At 38.9% G+C, this 20850-nt stretch overlaps 1 protein-coding gene across 1 annotated transcript in view; it reads left to right on the forward strand.

Moving 5' to 3' along the window:
* LOC128702906 (tuberin-like) overlaps positions 1–15769 on the forward strand; it is a 174499-nt gene extending 158730 nt beyond the window's left edge. Inside the window, exons 28-33 of the mRNA XM_070102611.1 lie at positions 540–760; positions 2859–3090; positions 9191–9310; positions 10663–10803; positions 11838–12011; positions 15043–15769. Of these exons, the coding sequence (XP_069958712.1) occupies positions 540–760; positions 2859–3090; positions 9191–9310; positions 10663–10803; positions 11838–12011; positions 15043–15261 (1107 nt within the window). The 3' untranslated portion in view covers positions 15262–15769. The remainder of the gene's footprint in view (positions 1–539; positions 761–2858; positions 3091–9190; positions 9311–10662; positions 10804–11837; positions 12012–15042) is intronic.
* Positions 15770–20850: the final 5081 nt, after the last annotated feature.

Genomic DNA, 20850 nt, shown 5'->3' on the forward strand with positions numbered 1-20850 from the left:
CTCCAACCTTTTCGAGGACGACTCCTACCCCTCTTTCCTTCCACTACAGATTTATACACTCTCCAGGTTATTCTACTTTGATCCATTCTCTCTAAATGACCAAACCACCTCAACAACCCCTCTTCAGCCCTCTGACTAATACTTTTATTAACTCCACACCTTCTCCTAATTTCCACACTCCGAATTTTCTGCATAATATTTATACCACACATTGCCCTTAGACAGGACATCTCTACTGCCTCCACTGTCTCCTTGCTACAGCATTTACAACCCAAGCTTCACACCCATATAAGAGTGTTGGTACCACTATACTTTCATACATTCCCTTCTTTGCCTCCATAGATAACATTTTTTTGTTTTCACATATACCTCAATGCACCACTCAACTTTTTTCCTTCATCAATTCTTTGATTAACCTTGTCCTTCATAAATCCATCCGCTGACACGTCAACTCCCAAATGTCTGGAAACATTCACTTCTTCCATACTCCTCCACTCCAATTTGGTTATAATTATGAAAAGTATTTCCCTTATTTTCAGAAAAATAGTGGAAGCAGTAGCAACATCTCCTCAAACACTGGCATTGTGGGTACATCAAATACTGATGGGGTAGATGACAGCTCCCCCCGACCCATGCGAAGAGACAGAGGGCATACTATCTCTGACATGAATCCTGCCTCTCGTAAAATGCATGGAAGAGCACCAGCTTCGTCTAGAAAAAGGAATGCAAGTAAAGAAGCTAAAGGAGGTGTCACACCAAGGTATATAGATATTAGGGTAATATTTTGTGAAGGTACAGTGGACCCCCGCTTTACGATCAGCTCCCAATGCGACCAATTATGTAAGTGTATTTATGTAAGTGCGTTTGTATGTGTATGTTTGGGGGTCTGAAATGGACTAATCTAATTCACAATATTCCTTATGGGAACAAATTCATTCAGTAATGGCACCTGAACATACTTCTGGAATGAAATAATATCGTAAACCGGGGGTCCACTGTATTTAGGAAACTGGTTAGCCGCACTTGAGTCCTGGGGGTGGGAAGTACAGTGTCTGCACTCTAAAGGAAGAGGTGGGGATATCTGCTGTTTAGAGTGACATTTGTGCTATTGTATTTGTGCCTCTGGAAATAGTGATAATGTGAATGATGGCGATTTTTTTTTTTTTTTGGGGGGGGGGGGTGTCAACCTGCCTCAGTGGGAAACGGCCATTGTGTTAAAAAAAAGTCCACTATAAAATGCACAAATAACCCGCACATAGAAGAGAGAAGCATGTGATGATGTTTCAATCAAACTTTGACCACTGACAAGTTGGACCGAAACATCGTCATAAGACTCTTTCTCCTCTGTGCTGGTTATTTGTATATTGTTCCAGTCACAGTATTGTGTCTTTTTGTTCTTTCCACTATAAAATATTGGCTCTTTACTTAATACTATTTTTTTGAACCAGGGTGCCTCACACAGCTTCTGCTCTGTTTTGGCAATTTCACCATGAAAATCATCTTGTTATTTCTCTCATTTCATTAGTTCACCTTACAGTGCAGTAAACCTTCAATTTAACCTTTAAACTAGTATGTACAATTTTTTGTACCTTCAAATCTGCCACCTGCCAATATTTTTGACCTCATTACAACTCTTTGGGTCTTCAACACTCTCCCTCTGTCTATCTCTTTCTCTCCCATTCTCATTCTTTCCCCTTCTCTTTCTCTTTTCTTTTTTTTTTTTTACTTTTAATTTTTTTCATGCAATCTGTACTCTTTGTATGCCTTATTACTGCCTTTTCCAATTTCCATTGCATATTACTGTAGTACTTGAAAACTCTTATTTACATCATTCATTTGTTGTTCCATTTATTCATTTATTAAAGTCTTTGTTGTCAGGATTTAATATTACCTTGCCCCATCTGCAAATACGTTGATATAGTTTTTATTCCTTCTGGCACAGGTCATTTATATGAACTTGATTCATTGTGTGATTGTGTTAAGAGTGAGCAGAGACAAATGGTTTTTGGCACCATAAGCTGTTGTAGTGTGAGCAAGTTAATATTTTGTGAAGGGATTCAGGGAATCTGGTTAGCTGGACTTGAGTCCTAGGAGGGGTGGGAAGTACAATGAGGTGGGGATATTTGCTATTTGGAGTGACATTTGAACCGCTGTATCTGTGCTCCTCTGGCAAGACAGGGATAATGTGAACGATGGTGAATGTGTTTCTTTTTTGGGTCACCTTGCCCCAGTGGGAGACGGCCAACATGTTAATTCTTTAACTGTCAAACTGTTGATCTATGTTTTACTGCTAGCACTCATAACATAGATCAGTGTTTTAAAGGGTTAAAAGAAAAAAAAGGGAAAAACTTTTTTACATATTCCAATTATAATGAGCTTGATCAAGTTAATGGTAGATGCTGTATGCAAAAATGCAAGTGTATATATATTGCTACAGTCAGAGGGAGGAGGAAGATGATGGCAGTTCTTAATATATGAGCAGTTAGTGTTGTAAGGCATCTCCACTCCCATGATACACTGCAATATCTACACTCCAGTGCTTTTTTTTTTTATCCACAGCGCCACAAGGACGCACAAAAGATATTGAAGTGAAAGGAAGTTGAAACATATAGTACTGGAGAATGTTTTCATATGAACACTTAGTATGCTGTATCTATGCATGTTCACAATTACTCAAAGCCTCCATCAATAATATAATTTTCAAATACTTTTGTATGTCAGAACTTCTTTTCTAAAGTAGATAGTGCTTTATTGTATATCATAAGGCAACTTAATGATGAACACGTGAAGTATTTTGAATATAGTATCTTGATTGAGTATTGCTTCATATGTAAATTAATATTTTTTTTTCTTGGCAGCTTTGTGTTCCTTCAGCTCTACTATGAAGGAACTTTTGTAGTAGACAAGTCCTCGCCACTCTTACTTCCAACTTATCAACCTGAGATACAGCGGGCAATGAGAGTACTTGACCTTATGAGACCTCAAGAAACTCACAAAATAGGGGTATTGTATGTGGGTCAAAACCAGACTACAGAGAAGGAAATCTTAAGGAATTCCTTTGGTTCTCTCCGTTATGCACTTTTTCTTCAGGTAATGTCCATGAAAAAAAAAAAATGTATGCAAGTGGTTTTATATATGCCTTTTCCCTTATCCCATCCCATTAATTAAGGACAGTGTAAATAGCAAAAAGGCACAATACCGTGACTGGAACAATACACAAATAACCCGCGCATAGGAGAGAGGAGCTTATGACGATGTTTCAGTCTGACTTGAACCATTTGCAAAATCACAGGGAGCACGAAAGTAGTGTAAGACTTGCCGACACCAACAATGCTCTTTTTCTGTCATGTCAGAGATCACAGTCATCCTATTTACTGGTCTGCTAAAACTGTCTACCCTACTTCTAATTTTCACAGGCACTACCTGGTTGAATTCTCCCTTATACACAGCTTTCCTTGCATGAATCTTAGTCCTTGCTTTGTGTCTGTAAATGCTTTCTTTTCCCATTACATTGTAAAATGCTCTAAACTTCAGACCTGTGACTTAACCTGATTCATTTTTCTCCTCCCTCTTTCCCTTTCCTTTTTCTCCTTTGGGTTTTCTTTCTTCTGCCTTGGGTGTTTGGTCAATTATTATTTGCTCCCTTCTCTGTGTTTTTGTTCCTACCTTAGCTCCCTTGCAGTGCTCCTCTTTCTTAATCTTTGACTGACTCCACTACGATTACTACTACTACTACCACCTCTACCACTGCCTCTCTTCTTCCTTTCCTGCTACCTCTCTCGTCCCATCCCTGTCTGCTGGCTTATATATGCCCCCTCATTCTCTCCTTTCTGTTATTGTGACTGTAATTGGCCCAAGTTGGACTGAAACATCATCATAAGCTCCTCTCACCTATGTGTAGGTTATTTGTGTAAGGACCATGTATTGATGCTGAAGGGCTCTTGATCTCGGGAATAAGGACTGCCTTCTCATTCTATGGATCAAACATGATTACCTCTAATTTCCTAGGTGTTGAATGACCCATAAGGGTTTAGCACTACCAAGAAGTATTTCATATCTTTTCACTAACATTTTCAGGCAAGCAGGAAGAGCTTTGTATCTTCTCACTAGTAATTATAATAATGTAATGATCTGTGATCTGAAAATAAGTGACACTATTTCAGGTTGCCAAAGATTTTGAGTGACTTCATGGCTCATACCTTTATGGAGAAATAGGAAAGATAAGAGTATGCTAGGCTAGATTTAGAGGGTGATATTCCCATGATGGAACAGATTGGAAGGTAGAACACTTGTATAATTTTCGTTGTGAATGCAAGAGTTGAATTAGTCAAGTGTAAGAGGTATCTTTAAAGTTGCAGTATGTAAGAGTCATACATTTGAAGAAATGAAAAGTATCCATATGCTTGTTTTATTGGTTAAAGGTTTGAAGCTCTGCAAACTGCAAGCACTACACCTCCCAGTTTCCAGAATTCATCCCATTGGGTACTAGTCAGAGCTCTGTAGGTTCTTTTCTGAATCTCCTAATAACACTGTCATCTATGAACAGCAACTGTAACAATTCTCAATACAAATCTAATTTGTAAAATTTAGGATTTCACCTTTCTCAAACACTTGAGCATTCACCTCTCTTACCCCATTTACTTAAACATAAAATAATCAAGATAACATTGCATGGTAAAATCTCAAGTCATTCTAAAAACCTTTCTCCTGCGAAAGATATTATAGCTTTCATCAGCTTAGCACACACTCCATACATTTCCAGAATGTGGCATAATAATAATAAGAAGAATGATGATGATGATGATATATATTAAATTCTGTTATTTTTGAGAACCTGCTCTTTTAAGAATTAGGAGGTGTGGAGTTACTAAAAGCATTATTCAAAGGGCTGAAGAGGGGTTGTTGAGGTGGTTTGGTCATTTAGAGAGGATGGAGCAAAATAGGATGATTTGGAGGGTGTATAAATCTATAGTGGAGGGGAGGAGGGGTAGGGGGTCATCCTAGGAACAGATGGAGGGAGGGGGTAAAGGAGGTTTCGTGTGCAAGGGGCCTGGACATGCAGCAGGCATGTGTGAGCGTGTTAGATAGGAGTGAATGAAGCCGAATGGTCTTTGGGACTTGACAAGCTGTTGGAGTGTGAGCAGAGTAATAGTTTGTGCAATGATTCAGGGAACCCGGTTACCTGGACTTGAGTCCTGGAAGTGGGAAGTACAGTGTCTGCACTTTAAAGGAGGTGTTTGGTATATTGGCTGTTTGGAGTGACATCTAAACTGTCATATCTGGGCACCTCTGCAAAGCCGGTGATTATGTGTGAATGATGGTGAAAGTGTTTCTTTCTTTTTTGGGTCACCCTGCGTCAGTGGGAGATGGCTGGCTTGTTAAAAAAAAAATTTTAGATAAAGGTAAAGAAGTTATCATTGCCTTTATCTACTTGGAAAAGGCATTTGATATGGTGAATAGGGGAGCAATGTGGCAGGTATTGCAAGAGTATGGAGTAGGTGGTAGGCTACTTAAGCAATTAAGAGTTTTTATGAGGTTACTGTGGCACAGGTTAAGGTATGTAGGAAAGGGAAATTATCTTCCAGCAAGAGTAGGCCTTAAATAGGGATGTATGATGATACCATGGTTGTTTAACTTATTTATAGATGGAGCTGTGAAAGAAATGAATGTTAAGGTGTTAGGGAGAGGTGTAGGATTAAATGAAAAAGAACTAATACAAAGTGGGAGTTGTTACAGTTGCATTTTGCTGATGACACTGTGTTGTGTTTTTGGGAGATTATGAAGAGAAGTTGCAGTTGTGAGTGGACAAATTTGGGAAACATGTAAAAGAAGGAAATTAAAAGTGAACGTAGGAGAGAGCAAGGTAACAGAAAATTTAGGTAATGAAAAATTAGATATCAGATTGGAAGAAGGGAGTATGGAGAAAGTAGTTTTTTTTTTAACACATTGGCCGTCTCCCGCCGAGGCAGGGTGACCCAAAATGAAAGAAAAATCCAAAAAGAAAGAAAAATACTTTCATCATCATTTAACACTCACCATCACTTGTACATAATCACTGTCTTTGCAGAAGCGCTCAGATATGACAGTTTAGAAGTCCCTCCAAACTGCCAATATCCCAAACCCCTCCTTTAACGTTAACCTTTGAGGGTCAAGAGGTCAAAATATTTTTGAAAAAAAAAAAAAAAAATCTTATGAATTGATAGAGAATCTTTTTCCAATCATAATGGCACCAAAAGTATGAAAATTGATGGAAAACCTACGGGCTTATGGTCTTGCGAAGTTAGTGGTCTCGACGATATTTATGCATTGGCGATTTCACACATTTTGAGCCCTATTTTTGGCCAATTCCAATGTTCCAGTCGACTAAAATCATAGCTATTTTGCTAGAACTCCATTTGTTCTATCGATCGAACACCAGAAACCGCCCATTTACCGATTTCAGTTACCCAATAAAGTGGTCAGAATTTGGCAATTTGGCCAATTTCACATAAATTTCAAAATAGGGTCCAGAATAAACAAGACAGACATTCCTGGCACTAAAATAACATATCTGTTCAATAGTCACGTCTCCAGGCCCCTCTTACATTACTTTTCCTTTCCATTTTGAATTTTTATTCTCACAAATAATAGATTTACTTCTATGTATACTACTGCATCATTGCAAAATGGTATAAATAATATCAGTGCACTTGTGAAAGAATATTAAACTCACCAGTTGGCGTGTATTGGACTTGTGGCATGATTTGTTTTCTTGTGAACATCGGCAAAAATTTAACATTTCTGCTACTTTGAGCTCAATTTTAAGGTACTTGTCTGTATGAAACCAATCAAAATCATCTCTATTTCTGTAATATACATGTATCTTCCATTCTATCAGATGAGACCAAGAAAATGAGAATACAACCATAAATACCATACGTAAATACACTCAAAAGTCGCTGTTTTAAACCAAAAACATGGTTGGAGTTTTTTTTCTCATAATGCACTGTGTGCTTCAGGATTTTTTTTATACTGCGCACACTGACCATGCAGACCCATTCTTTCATATGTAGGGCTGGCAGCTTCCACCAGATTTGAAGGCGCTAGAATTTACACGTACAAGTACGTGACCGACCCTCAAAGGGTTAAAGTGCAAGCATTGTACTTCCCATTTCAAGGACTCAAGTCTGGCTAGCCGGTTTCCCTGAATCCCTTCGCAAAATATTACCCTGCTCACACTCCAACAGTTCATCAGGTCCCTAAAATCATTTGTCTCCATTCACTCCTATCTAACATGCTCATGCATGCTTGCTGGAAGTCCAAGCCCCTTGCCCACAAAGCCTCCTTTATCCCCTTCCTCCAACCTTTTTGAGGATGACCCCTACCCTGCCTTCCTTACCCTACAGATTTATTCGCTCTCCAAGTCATTCTACTTTGTTCCATTCTTTCTAAATGACCAAACCACCTCGACAACCCCTCTTCAGCCCTCTGACTAATACTTTTAGTAACTCCACACTACCTCCTAATTTCAGATATTTGGGAGTGGACTTGTCGGTAGATGGGTCTATGAAAGATGAAGTGAACCATAGAACTGACGAGGGCAAACACGTGGGTGGTGCATTGAGGCATCTTTGGAGATAGAGTATTATTCATGGAGGCAATATGGGGAATGTATGAGTGTATAGTGGTACCAAAATTCTTGTATGGGTGTGAAGCATCAGTTATGAATGTTGCACTGAGGAGTAGGCTAGAGGCAGCAGAGATGTGTCGAAGGGCAATATGTGGTGTGAGTTTTAAGCATAGAATTCATAGTTTGGAGATAAGAATGAGAGGGCATGGTTACTAAAAGTATTTTCCAGAGGGCAGAGGAGGGGTTGTTGAGGGGGTTTGGACATTCAAGAAAGGATGGTGCAAAACTGTATAAATCTTTAGTGGGTGGGAGGAAGGTGGTGTATGGGTCACCCTAAGAAAGGTTGGAGGACAGGGGTGGGGGGCAAAAAGAGGTTTTGTTTGTAAGAGGCTTGGTGTGTGTGTGAATGTGTTAGATAGGAATGAGTGGAGGAAAATGGTTTTTATGACTGGACAAGTGGTTGGAGTGTGAGCACGGTAGCATTTATGAAAGGATTCACGGGAAACCAGTTAGCCGGATTTAGTCCTGGAAGTGGCAAGTACAATGCCTGTGCTCTGAAGTAGGGGTGGGGATATTGTGGTTTGGAGTGTCACCTGAGCTGTAATGTTGGTGCACCTATGGTAAGATGGTGGAATGAGTGAGTGATGGTAAAATTGTTTCTTCTTTTTCGGGTCATACTACCTTGGTGGAAGACCCCCAGTGTGTTAATAATAAAAAAAAAATAGTAATAATAATAATATTATTATTATTATTGATGTTGGTTATTATTAATAATAATATTTAAAAATTTTGGGGTTTTTCTTTATTTCTGGGTCACCCTGCCTCGGTGGGAAACGGCCGACATGTTAAAAATAATTAATATTATTTTTTATCACTGGCAATTTTCCCACTAAGGTAGGGTGACCTGGAAGAGAAACACTTTCACCATCACTGCCTTGCCAGAGGTGCATATATACTGCGGTTCAGATGCCCGTCAAAACTTCAAATATCCCCACCCCATCTTTAGAGTGCAGGCACTCTAATGTGTATTTCCATGTCTGTGTTTTTTAGAGATCAAGTTACAGGTAGTGAGCAGCTTTGTCACACTCTTGAACTTCTGCCTGAGTTTCCTTTTTCTACCTCTTCCCTTGAAGTATTCCACCTGCTCACTACCCTTCTCATGATAAATGTCTTTTTAAACCTATGTTAGAGCATTGCACCCGCTCATCACCTACCTGGTTATAAGTTTCTTCTTAGTGCATTCCATCTGCTCACCATTCCTCTATTTTCTTATATCTCTTAGTGCATTCATTCCACTTGCTTGCCACCCTCCTGTTAAGTTTTTCCATATACATCTCTTATTTTGTTTCCATACATCTCTCTATTTTATTTTGTTTCCATTTGTGCCCTCTTGTCCTGGTCATACAATTTTCTTTTCATGTGTGTACATTATAATGAGTTATGGTAATATAATAACATTAAATATTAGTCTTTTTTTAATAACATATTTGTTATTAATAATATTGATTCATGGTGTATGCATATTTGTGTATGTGTGTATATATATTAGAATAAGGGTACTAATAGCATTTATAATTACAGGGTTTAGGTTCAGTACTTGAGTTGAGTTCTGTATCACAAGAGGAAGTGTTCCTTGGTGGTCTAGACACCAAGGGTAATGATGGCCAGCTGGTTCATGTATGGCATGATGATGTTATGCAGGTTTGTTTCTCATAGTCTTCTTTTGCGGTATTATAATGTTTGTCTTCTGAGACGTATTCAGTGAATGGTGGTAAATGAGTTTATTTTTTTCTTTAGTCATCCCTACCTTGGTGGGGAATGGCCATTAACCCCTTCACTGTCCGGACAGATCCCTGAAATTAATATTGCTCTCAGTGTCCACTTTTTTAAAAAATAAATTTCCTTTGAAACGGTAGATAATATTCTCTCTGCAAGAATTAACACCAAAAGGACAAAATTTGATGGAAAACTTACAAAATTACACAGGCACAAAGCTAGTGGTCTAGGCGCAATTTACGCAGCAACAATTTTGCCCACTTTGAGTCCTGTTTTATGCCACTATCATTACTCCATTTGACCAGATTCTTAGCTATTAAATTATTATGCATTTCATTCTATTGATTGAGCACAAGAAACCACTCATTCAGCCATTACAACTGCCCTATAAAGTGCACAAAAGTCAGTTCTACGTGATGATCACTGAAAGGGTTAAGAGGACAAAATAGCAAAGAATAGTTGTCATACAATAGAATAAAATTTAAATAGTCAAATATACTACAGTTTATACAGTTGGGCATAAGGGGTTGTAATTAATGTGTGTTTACCAGTCATTTTCTAACCTTCTTACTTTGTGTTTAAGACCTAATTATTAATGTGGGGGCTCGGAATGTATATTGTCACTCAACCCCCAACTCGACAGTGATTAAAGTTTTTCAACTCTATATTTCCCTTCAACTTAAGGAAATTCAGGGAAACCATTAGCCAGACTTGAGTCCTGGAGGTGGGAAGTGCATTGCCTGCACTTTAAAGGAGGGGTTTGGAATATTGGTTGTTTGGAGTGACATCTAAACTGCCATGTCTGGGCACCTTTGCAAAGACAGCGATTATGTGTGAGTGATAGTGAAAGTGTTTCTTTCTTTTTTAGGTTACCCTGCCTCAGTGGGAGATGGCTGGTGTGTTAAAAAAAAAAATTCTTCAAGGAAGGGTTGCTTTGATTCTCGTAAATTGCTCTTGATGCAAAGAATTCAGTATAGTTTCCTTTGGATCAATTCTGATTACACTACATTTTATTTCTGTATGATCCTTCAGGTATGTTGTATGATCATTATGGGTTATACATCATTTCTGTGAAACACAATCTGCATAGTATGCAGAAACGAATTTGTGTTAAAAGAACTTGTGTTACCTGTTGGCTGATTGTGCTTTATTTATTTTTCTATATTTTTACACTATAGAATTAAACAGCTAATAGTCTATTGAAGGATATGTTCTGAATAATTTTTCTTAGCCTGAAATAGTTTAAAATATTATCTTATGCCAATTATTTTGTACAGGTTGTTTTTCATGTTGCAACACTAATGCCAACTAAGGAATCAGACCCTAACTGTAATGGAAAGAAACGTCACATTGGCAATAATTATGTTACAATTGTTTATAACGAGAGTGGTCATCCTTACAATATTAACACCATAAAGGTAAGCACTTTATTATATTGTATTAGAGTATCCAAACAAAAATAGGGATATTGTAGATGTTATTGAGACTAGGCTTGTGTGAGTGTGTTAGAATGGAGGCGAATGGTTTTTGGGGGTCTGTGAGCTGAAGAGGGGTTGTTGAGGTGGTTTATACATTCAGAGAAGATGGGACAAAATTGGATGACTTGGAGGGCATACAAATCTGTAATGAAGGGAAAGTGGGGTAAGCGTAGTCCTAGAAAATGTTGGAGGGAGAGGTTAAAGAGGTTTTGTGTGCAAGGAGCTTAGACACCCAGCAAGCATGTGTGAGCATGTTCGACAGGAGTGAGTGAAGGTATGTGGTTTTTATGACTTGAGGTGCTGTTGGAGTGTGAGCATGGTAACGTATAAAGGGATTTAGGGAAATCGGTTAGCTGGACTGTAGTACTGGAGGTGGGAAGTACAGTGCCTGTACTCTAAAGGAGGGATGAGGAAATTTGCATTTCCTATATAAAATTTACAACAGTTGTTAATTTTAAGCACAATTTGCCATTATCTCCACTCTCTTCCTTATTAATACACACGTTACACTTGTTAATTCCTCCGAGGATCAATGTCCCTGCAGCCTGGATTGGACCAGGCTTCCTAAATTAGAAACAAACTGCTGCATGAAGGAGAACTACAGGGTGTTCACAACAGAAATGCAACCCATGAAGAAAATTGCATCCCCTTAAAATACATATTTAAATACATTAACTTCATACTTTTAATCAGAATAAGGTTTTTTCTCAAGCTGAATGAAGGAAAGATCAAGGTATAGTAACTTTACCTCTGTCTTTTTTTTTATTCACTCTTGGTTGCTATGTTTTATACACTCTTTCACACATTTAGCTAATTGCACCTACTACACTTGCATATATATTGTCGACTACTAAAGTGTTAAGATCCTATATCAAGAATGTGGATGGGAAAGATACATGCAGGCTTATAATGTAGCATGGAGAACAGTATTACAAGCAAATCCTGTTTGTTATATAGTTCTTTTTCTTTAACAGGGTCAGTTCAACCACACAGTTGTAGAAATAGTTCCTGCAGATCACTCCACTAATAGTGTTGGCCTTTTGTGCCGACCAGAGCTGATGGAGTTTGTTGGAGGAGGGGGTAATCCCAGGCTAGTTTCAGATACTAATCTTCCTATCCTGGTGAGACAGCTGGCTCTTCATGCTGATGTAAGTAAAAATATTAGTATAACTATTTAAGTATTAAACAAGTTATAGTATACCATAGTTTTACTTCAAGAAATAGAAAGAAATGTTAATTATTTACAAATTCATTGTATGAGAATTGAATGAGTCATTTGTTTGAAACAGATTTGAGAGGTATGAAAGATTTTTAGAGGAAGTAGAACACTTCGACTCATGGATCTAAGAAACTTTTGACAGGCTGGTGTGATTGACCCATATTATACAGTGGAACCTCTGCTTACGAACTTAATCCGTTCTGTGACCTTAATCGTATCCTGATTTGTTTGTATGCTGAGTTAATTTTACTCATTTAAATTAATTGAAAAGTCATTAATCCATTCTGGTGGAATTCCTGCTCTCAGAGGCAGGAAAACTGCTCTTCAATATAATGCTAATATCAACTCTACGGCTTATTTATCTATCACAGTTGATCTAATATGGCATAAAAAATATATAAATAACATAGAAACATGATATATACTCTAGAATGAATAAAATAGGCCATAATATGGCGAGTGGAGGCGGCCATAACCACTCCCGCATTGTTGTGGTATTCGCTGCCATCTAGTGACGGCCTTTTGAAGCCGTCTATTATTGTAATTATTATTATAGTACATTATTATTATTATATTATTTTTTTTTTTTTAACAAGTCAGCCGTCTCCCACCGAGGCAGGGTGACCCAAAAAGAAAGAAAATCCCCAAAAAGAAAATACTTTCATCATCATTCAACACTTTCACCTCTCTCATACATAATCACTGTCTTTGCAGAGGCACCCACATACAACAGTTTAGAAGCATATATAAAGATATAACATATCCCTCCACACTGCCAATATCCCAAACCCCTCCTTTATAGTGCAAGCATTGTACTTCCCATTTCCAGTACTCAAGTCCAGCTATATAAAAATAGCCGGTTTCCCTGAATCCCTTCACTAAATATTACCCTGCTCACACCCCGACAGCTTGTCAGGTCCCAAAAATCATTTGTCTCCATTCACTTCTGTCTAACACGCTCACACACGGTTGCTGGAAGTCCAAGCCCCTCGCCCACAAAACCTCCTTTACCCCTTCCCTCCAACCTTTTCAAGGACAACCCTTACCCTATTTTTCTTTATCTAAATCATTTGATACTCCTTACTCTTATCTATGTTCTCTTGCAACTTTCTACCTTTACACACCCTCTCAAACTCGTCCACTAACCTTTGCAACTTTTCTTTAGGATCTCCCATAAGCACAGTATCATCAGCAAAAAGTAAGTGTGTCAACTCCCATTTTGTATTTGATTCCCCATAATTTAATCCCACCCCTCTCCCCAACACCCTAGGATTTACTTCTTTTACAACCCTATCTATAAATATATTAAACAACCACGGTGACATTACACATCTCTGTCTAAGACTTACTTTTACCAGGAAGTAATCTCCCTCTCTTCTACACACCCTAACCTAAGCCTCACTATCCTCATAAAACCTCTTTACAGCATTTAGTAACTTACTACCTATTCCATATACTTGCAACATCTGCCACATTGCTCCCCTATCCACTCTATCATATGCCTTTTCTAAATCCATAAATGCTTTGAAAACTTCCCTACCTGTATCTAAATATTGTTCACGTATATGCTTCAGTTGATCAACACATCCCCTTCCCACTCTAAACCCTCCTTGTGGTATACTCAGTAAACTTATTCTCCTATAATTTTTGCAGTCCCTTTTGTCCCCCTTTCCTTTATATAAAGGAACTATATATGCTCTCTGCCAATCCCTAAGTACCTTCCCCTCTTTCATACATTTATTAAACAAAAATGCCAGCCACTCCAACACTGTGTCCCCCCTGCTTTTAACATTTCTGCCACAATCCTGTCAGTTCCAGCTGCTTTACCCCCTTTCATTCTACGTAATGCCTCATGCACCTCCCCCACACTCACATCCTGCTCTTCTTCACTCCTAAAAGATGTTATACCTCCCTGGCCAGTGCATGAAATTACCATCTCCCTTTCTTCATTGACATTTAAAAGTTCCTCAAAATATTCCCACCATCTACCTAATACCTCCAGCTCCCCATCTACTAACTCCCCTACTCTTTTTTTGACTGACAAATCCATTCGTTCCTTAGTCTTTCTTAACTTGCTTATCTCCAAAATTTTTTCTTATTTTCAGCAAAATTTCTTGATAGTGCCTCTCCCACTCTATCATCTGCTCTCCTCTTGCATTCTCTCACCACTCTCTCCACCTTTCTTTTGCTCTCCATATACTCTGCTCTTCTTATAACACTTCTGCTTTGTAAAAACCTCTCATAAGCTACCTTTTTCTCTTTTATAACACCCTTTACTTCATCATTCCACCAATCACTCCTCTTTCCTCCTGCACCCACCCTCCTATAACCACAAACTTCTTCCCCACATTCTAGTACTGTGTAGTTATTATTTTGAAGATGAAACTAAAATAGATATTTACTGTGATGATAATGAAAGTGGATGGTTAGATGAGAGATTAGAAATCCCAAAAGTGGGCTTACTAGAGTAGTAATCAAGGGATGTGCAGTGAGGTTGTTAAAGGGGGTGTGTGTTCACAGTACCACCTCTCATCAGTAGCTTACATTGTATCATTATACAGTAGATTATCAGTTATTCAACCCTCCTTGGGGAAGGTGGAAGGAGATATGTTGGATTTTCATCCATGGCAGAATATCACATTATATATTTTTATGGTACATTCCTTTATAGCAGTCTCTCTTCAGGTGCTGGATAAAACAAATAAGACCCTAATAACACAATAATTGATGATCTACTGTAATAATTCTGTAGTGCTAAACTGGTATGTATCATTCAGAGCTACAAAATATGTATGACATGGATGGAAGAGGATAAGTGATATGTTTTTAGTTGAAATGATGTTCAAGCTTTTATGATGCATTTCAAATAAAAAGTTTTAGAGGTAAATTAAATTATTGTTTTTATTGTGGAGAAAAGTTACTGAATATTTTCATTATAACTAATTGCTTTCTACTTACAGCTTGCATCAACAATTTGGGAGTCATTGAATCGTCCACCTTACAAACCATATGCTAGCAATTGGCTGGAGAGATTGAGGAAGATCAGAAAAATCCGCCAGATGGTGCTTGAAGAAAATGAAGGACACCAAAACTCGTACACTATGGATTTCACTGACTTGACAGACCCAGATAGGGTAAAGAGTGGAGGTGATGGATATTGGCATCATATCTTAAGTTGAGGGTAGAGAGATTTCTGAAGTAAATACTAGTGCTCAAATAGTGGCTCTGTTAGTAAAGGTTTGCATAATTTATGCAAGCTAGAATGGAGATTCATTCATGAAATGAATGTAAGCACTGGGTTGTAAATAAAAACGTATGTGGCCAGTAAGTGGTTGCACAAATCTGTTGAAACAAGCATTTTAGTTGTGTGATTTACAAAATTATTTTTTTAATTTTGTTTATTTTTTTGTTTCAATAGCTTGTAAATTTTAATTTGGTATTTGTCTGTCTGGAAGACAAACTTGTAAGTCATTTAGTACATTTTAATATTGTTCAGTATTACATAACTAATGACATTATGTAAGCCTTGTTTTATCAAAGAAATTCTTACATTTTGTGCCACTTGCAGCTTGACTGCCACCACTACGAAATATGAATTTTGGACTGAAGTTACCATTAATATAAAGTGTGATTATGGCTTAATTTTAATTTGTTAAACATTTTTTGCAAAGTAAAAAGCTACCTACATTCAAGTTTTATTGTCCTGTAATTTGCCAAGCCAATTCAGCAAAATTATACATCATAAACTGATGTTTAAGTTGAGTATTTTGTAATCTTTGGTGAAGGTAACAAGTGCAAAACAAATCTATAACATAAGTAGAGCTTTATATTATACAGTGAAATGTAATCTGTAAGTAAAGGTTTGTTCTGTACATAGTGTCTTGATACCACATTTGTCCCTGTCTAGGAGGTTCCTTGCTGTGTTAAAGGTGCTCTTTGATCTGAGGAATTGGGCCATTATACCTCTTCCTCAGAGCAAATCTAAATACCCTACCTCAACTCTTCCCTTTTATTTGGCTTCATTAGTGGGAAAATTTCCCTCCTATTTGTGGAATCCAGCTTCTAGATAGGAAATAATGACTATTTTGGTCTCAGGACTGAAACATATCCGCAATCACCCTGTTTTAGCACAGCGTCTGTTGGGAGCTGCAGTGGTCATGTTGCTCCACCTCATGGAAATTAGATGATTTTTGGGCAGGTGACACATTGGGAGGCCATCTTGTAGATCCTCCAGTGACCATAATATTACAGGAGATTGCCTGCAGGTCCAGAAGGGTCAACTGTAGGTGTATGTCTCCTGGTGTTCTTTCTGGTTCACCCACCTTTATTTTTTTTATTATTTTTATTATCACACTGGCCGATTCCCACCAAGGCAGGGTGGCCCGAAAAAGAAAAACTTTCACCATCATTCACTCCATCACTGTCTTGCCAGAAGGGTGCTTTACACTACAGTTTTTAAACTGCAACATTAACACCCCTCCTTCAGAGTGCAGGCACTGTACTTCCCATCTCCAGGACTCAAGTCCGGCCTGCCGGTTTCCCTGAACCCCTTCATAAATGTTACTTTGCTCACACTCCAACAGCACGTCAAGTATTAAAAACCATTTGTCTCCATTCACTCCTATCAAACACGCTCACGCATGCCTGCTGGAAGTCCAAACCCCTCGCACACAAAACCTCCTTTACCCCCTCCCTCCAACCTTTCCTAGGCCGACCCCTTCCCCGCCTTCCTTCCACTACAGACTGATACACTCTTGAAGTCATTCTGTTTCGCTCCATTCTCTCTACATGTCCGAACCACCTCAACAACCCTTCCTCAGCCCTCTGGACAACAGTTTTGGTAATCCCGCACCTCCTCCTAACTTCCAAACTACGAATTCTCTGCATTATATTCACACCACACATTGCCCTCAGACATGACATCTCCACTGCCTCCAGCCTTCTCCTCGCTGCAACATTCATCACCCACGCTTCGCACCCATATAAGAGCGTTGGTAAAACTATACTCTCATACATTCCCCTCTTTGCCTCCAAGGACAAAGTTCTTTGTCTCCACAGACTCCTAAGTGCACCACTCACTCTTTTTCCCTCATCAATTCTATGATTCACCTCATCTTTCATAGACCCATCCGCTGACACGTCCACTCCCAAATATCTGAATACGTTCACCTCCTCCATACTCTCTCCCTCCAATCTGATTTATGATTATATGAAAAGATGATTGCAGGCTGTTTCACTGTGCCTAGTTAGGTTAATTCTGGAGGTGCCATCCTGGTGGTGGGCACTGAAGGCAGTTTTCAGGGAACAGCAGCATTACCCATCACAGTGGAGGTAATTGTGGTTCAGGATGATTTCATAGTTGACTCAGTTGCTTCTTAACTGCCCCTACTTTTTTTTTTTTCCACCTTATTAAAAATAAGAGCACTCACACTCCTGTAACCCCAGTGACTGCAACACGTTTTAACGACCTCAGCACAGAACCTGAGTGACCACATAATAACACAAGAACTAGGACTCATGCTAGCTAAGGCATCTACTTCCACCCTCTGCAGAGCCTAAAACTGAGTGTGGTGTCCACTGACACCACACTCAGCTCATGCAGTGGAACTGATGTCATCCCTCACATGGGAGTCCAGCAAAACTTCACAGAAGGGAACGGCACTATTCGTTCTCAAACATGTAACGCAGACTTCAAGGTATCTGGGGATAATTTAATCACAAATTTTGTAGTAAACCCATATGAAAAGAAGGGGAAAAAGGTGATTAGAGAAAATGGGATCTTTTTAAGGGTCCAGCTGTATAGCCCTTGTGGTTCAGCGCTTCTTTTTGATTATTATTATAATAATAATTTTAAGGGTCCATTCGTCTGAAGACAGGTCACTACTATCCTGACAAAGAATTGGAATACCTCCCAACCACCAGAATCAAAACATATCTGCCCAGCTCACAGATGGAGAAAATACTTGAGAAATATTGTTTCTGTATAAAAATTAAGTTAATTATTAATTTTGCAATGAAATGTAAAAGAATATATGGGGGGGGGAGGAGGGGTGAAGCACCAAATGTTAGCTTCCCTGTTTTCAAGAATCTAAATACTGAACACAGTTTTTTTTCTCTGTTTTTATACATAAAAGAGAGGCAGGGGAGATGCTGTGTTTGAGTGTAATGTGTGGTGTGAATATGCAGAAAATTTGAAGTTTGGAAATTAAAAGGTGTGGAGTTACCAGAAGTATTATTCAGAGGGCAAAGGAGGGGTTATTGAGGGGGATTTGGACATTTAGGGAGGATGGAGAAAAATAGACTAACTAGGAGGGTGTGTAAATCTGGGAAGAGGGAAGGAAGGGCAGGGTTTGTCCCAGGAAAGGTTGGAATGTTGGGGTAAAGGAGGTTTTGAGAGTTTGTTAGGAGTGAATGGAAGAAAATGGTTTTTATAATTTGACATGCTGTTGGAGTGTGAGCAAGGTAACATTTATGGAGGGATTCAGGTTAGCTGAACTTGAGTCCTGGAGGTGAGAAGTACAGTGCCTGCACTCTGAAGGAGGGGGTGGGGTTGTTGCAGTTTGGAAGGTCATCTGAACTGTGATATTGGTGCTCCTCTGGAAAATCACCTTGCCTCAAATGGAAGACAGGTGGAGTATTAAAAAAAAAAGCATTACCTGAACCCATTTTTCCAATGAACCTTCTTGTGTGCATCAGTGTCCAGTATTTCCAAATATATATTCATACCCTAATTCACTATACTCTCGCTGTTGTGTATTTGGACAAATGTTATATAGTTTGCTCTTTGTATCTCTTCCCTTTACACACCTTGTCCTTAACTAATATGGAATCTTTGATTTCAGCCATACCTATGTCACTCCTATCAGGTAATGTTTAGCTCTCATCATTGGCTCTAGGGAGAGTCACATTGTCACTCAAGGAAACTGGTTAGTTTTTTCTCATCCCTCTCCATATCTTAAGCACTGATGTTCCTACACATCTTGCTCCATGAACGAGTATGTTATTGTATATAACTCTATCTGCTCAGTAGCCCTAAAATTCGAATGGACAGTAATAACTGATCTATATGACAGTGATCATTCCCCTTTTCTTATTACTTCTTGCTTCTCAGGGGAAGTGCCATGATACCAGTGAGGGCTCTTGATCCATGGCCCCTTCAAGGAAGGTTCCTTGATGCTGGTGAGGGGATTTTGATCTAGGGAATTGGATCTGTGCTTCAGTTCCCTGAATTAAGCCTAAATACTTTCCACATCTCCCCCCACAGGTGCTGTATAATCCTACGGGTTTAGCGCTCCCCCTTGATTATAATAATCTTGATCCATGGACTTGGCCCTATTTTTTACCCATTCCCCAGGTGCTGTATGAATTACCTGGGTTTAGCTATTCATAATGATTATTATAATTACTACTATTCATTGATTCACGAAATTGTAATGATACGATTGCAAGCAAACCATACTGCGGGTTCTATCCCCGCCCGTGGTATGGTTTACTTTTCATTCTTAACCCACCCGCTTTGCTAACTTGAGCATGTGAAATGGACACTCTATGTACCATTCTGGAACCTCCTGATGTACGTACAGGTAAGCTATTATGTCTTCGTCTCTTTGGTATATTCACCAGCCCTTGAACCAGAGGTACTCAAGGGAGATAGATGCCTTAGTGCCAGCGAGGGGCTCTTGAACCGTAGAGCTGGAATTATCCTTCCCTTCCTTGGATCAAACATATATGCCTCACATCACCCAGGCACTTGTGGCCACTATAAGTTTAGTGCTTTCCACTGAATAAAATAAATGGTAAACATTTTTTAGAAATGTCCCCTGCTGGTCTTCCAACTGTGCTTATGTAGTTAAAAAGCTTGCTGCACTGGGCTGCTACCATTACAACCATACCATAAACTGTTTCCTAACTTGGAAACCAGCAAGAGTGCACTCATGTTGCATTATATTGACACCTTAACCAGCTTGCATGCTTATGCTATATGACCCTAGTGGGTTTAGCACTTGGTTTTGATGATGATGATGATAATTTGCATGCTTATATGCCCACTATAAATGACCCTTCTATCATGTGAGACGTCTGGGAAAAAATGTGTGAAAGTTAGGCAGTGTATGCACCTGACTTTGGTCCTGCTCTTGTCATTGTAAGTGAAGAAGTAGGAGACCCGAATGAAGTTGCTGAAGCAATTGGGCAAACATTAATTTGCATTTCGCAAGGCCTATATCTACCTCTTTAACTTTTATATTTTTCCCTTAGTATGGCTGAATGCGAGAATAGCACTCCTGTCTCATGAGTAGTGGACAAGATCAAGCCTCTGCTGTTCCTTGATCTCAATGACTTACACAAGTTTAGCTTAGCATTTCACATAGTATATACAATTATCTTTTCTTTCTTTAAGCCAAACCAGGGTGGGAGACCACCCTAGTAAACTTTACCTCACATTCTGGCTTCTGATGTACAGAAGCCAGGCCTGGTGATAGACATGTTCACGTGTGATAAATGGTTTTGAAAACTGACAAGTTGAAGATTAAGACACTTATACAACATATGGAAATCTTTATTATGGAAACGTTTCACTACATAGTGGCTTCATCAGTCCATTACAGAGCAGGAATAGGTAAGGAGAGGAGTTTGAGGTAATCAGTCCCTCAGCCTGGAATCGATGTCGTGAAACGTTTACTTAATAAGGATTCCCATATGTTGCATAAGTGTCTCAGTCTTCCACATGTTCACAAGTTGCAATACTTACATCACAGCACTTTCTTTAA

This window comes from Cherax quadricarinatus, chromosome 82, assembly GCF_038502225.1.
Source record: "Cherax quadricarinatus isolate ZL_2023a chromosome 82, ASM3850222v1, whole genome shotgun sequence".
NCBI classification, from domain to species: Eukaryota; Metazoa; Arthropoda; class Malacostraca; order Decapoda; family Parastacidae; genus Cherax; species Cherax quadricarinatus.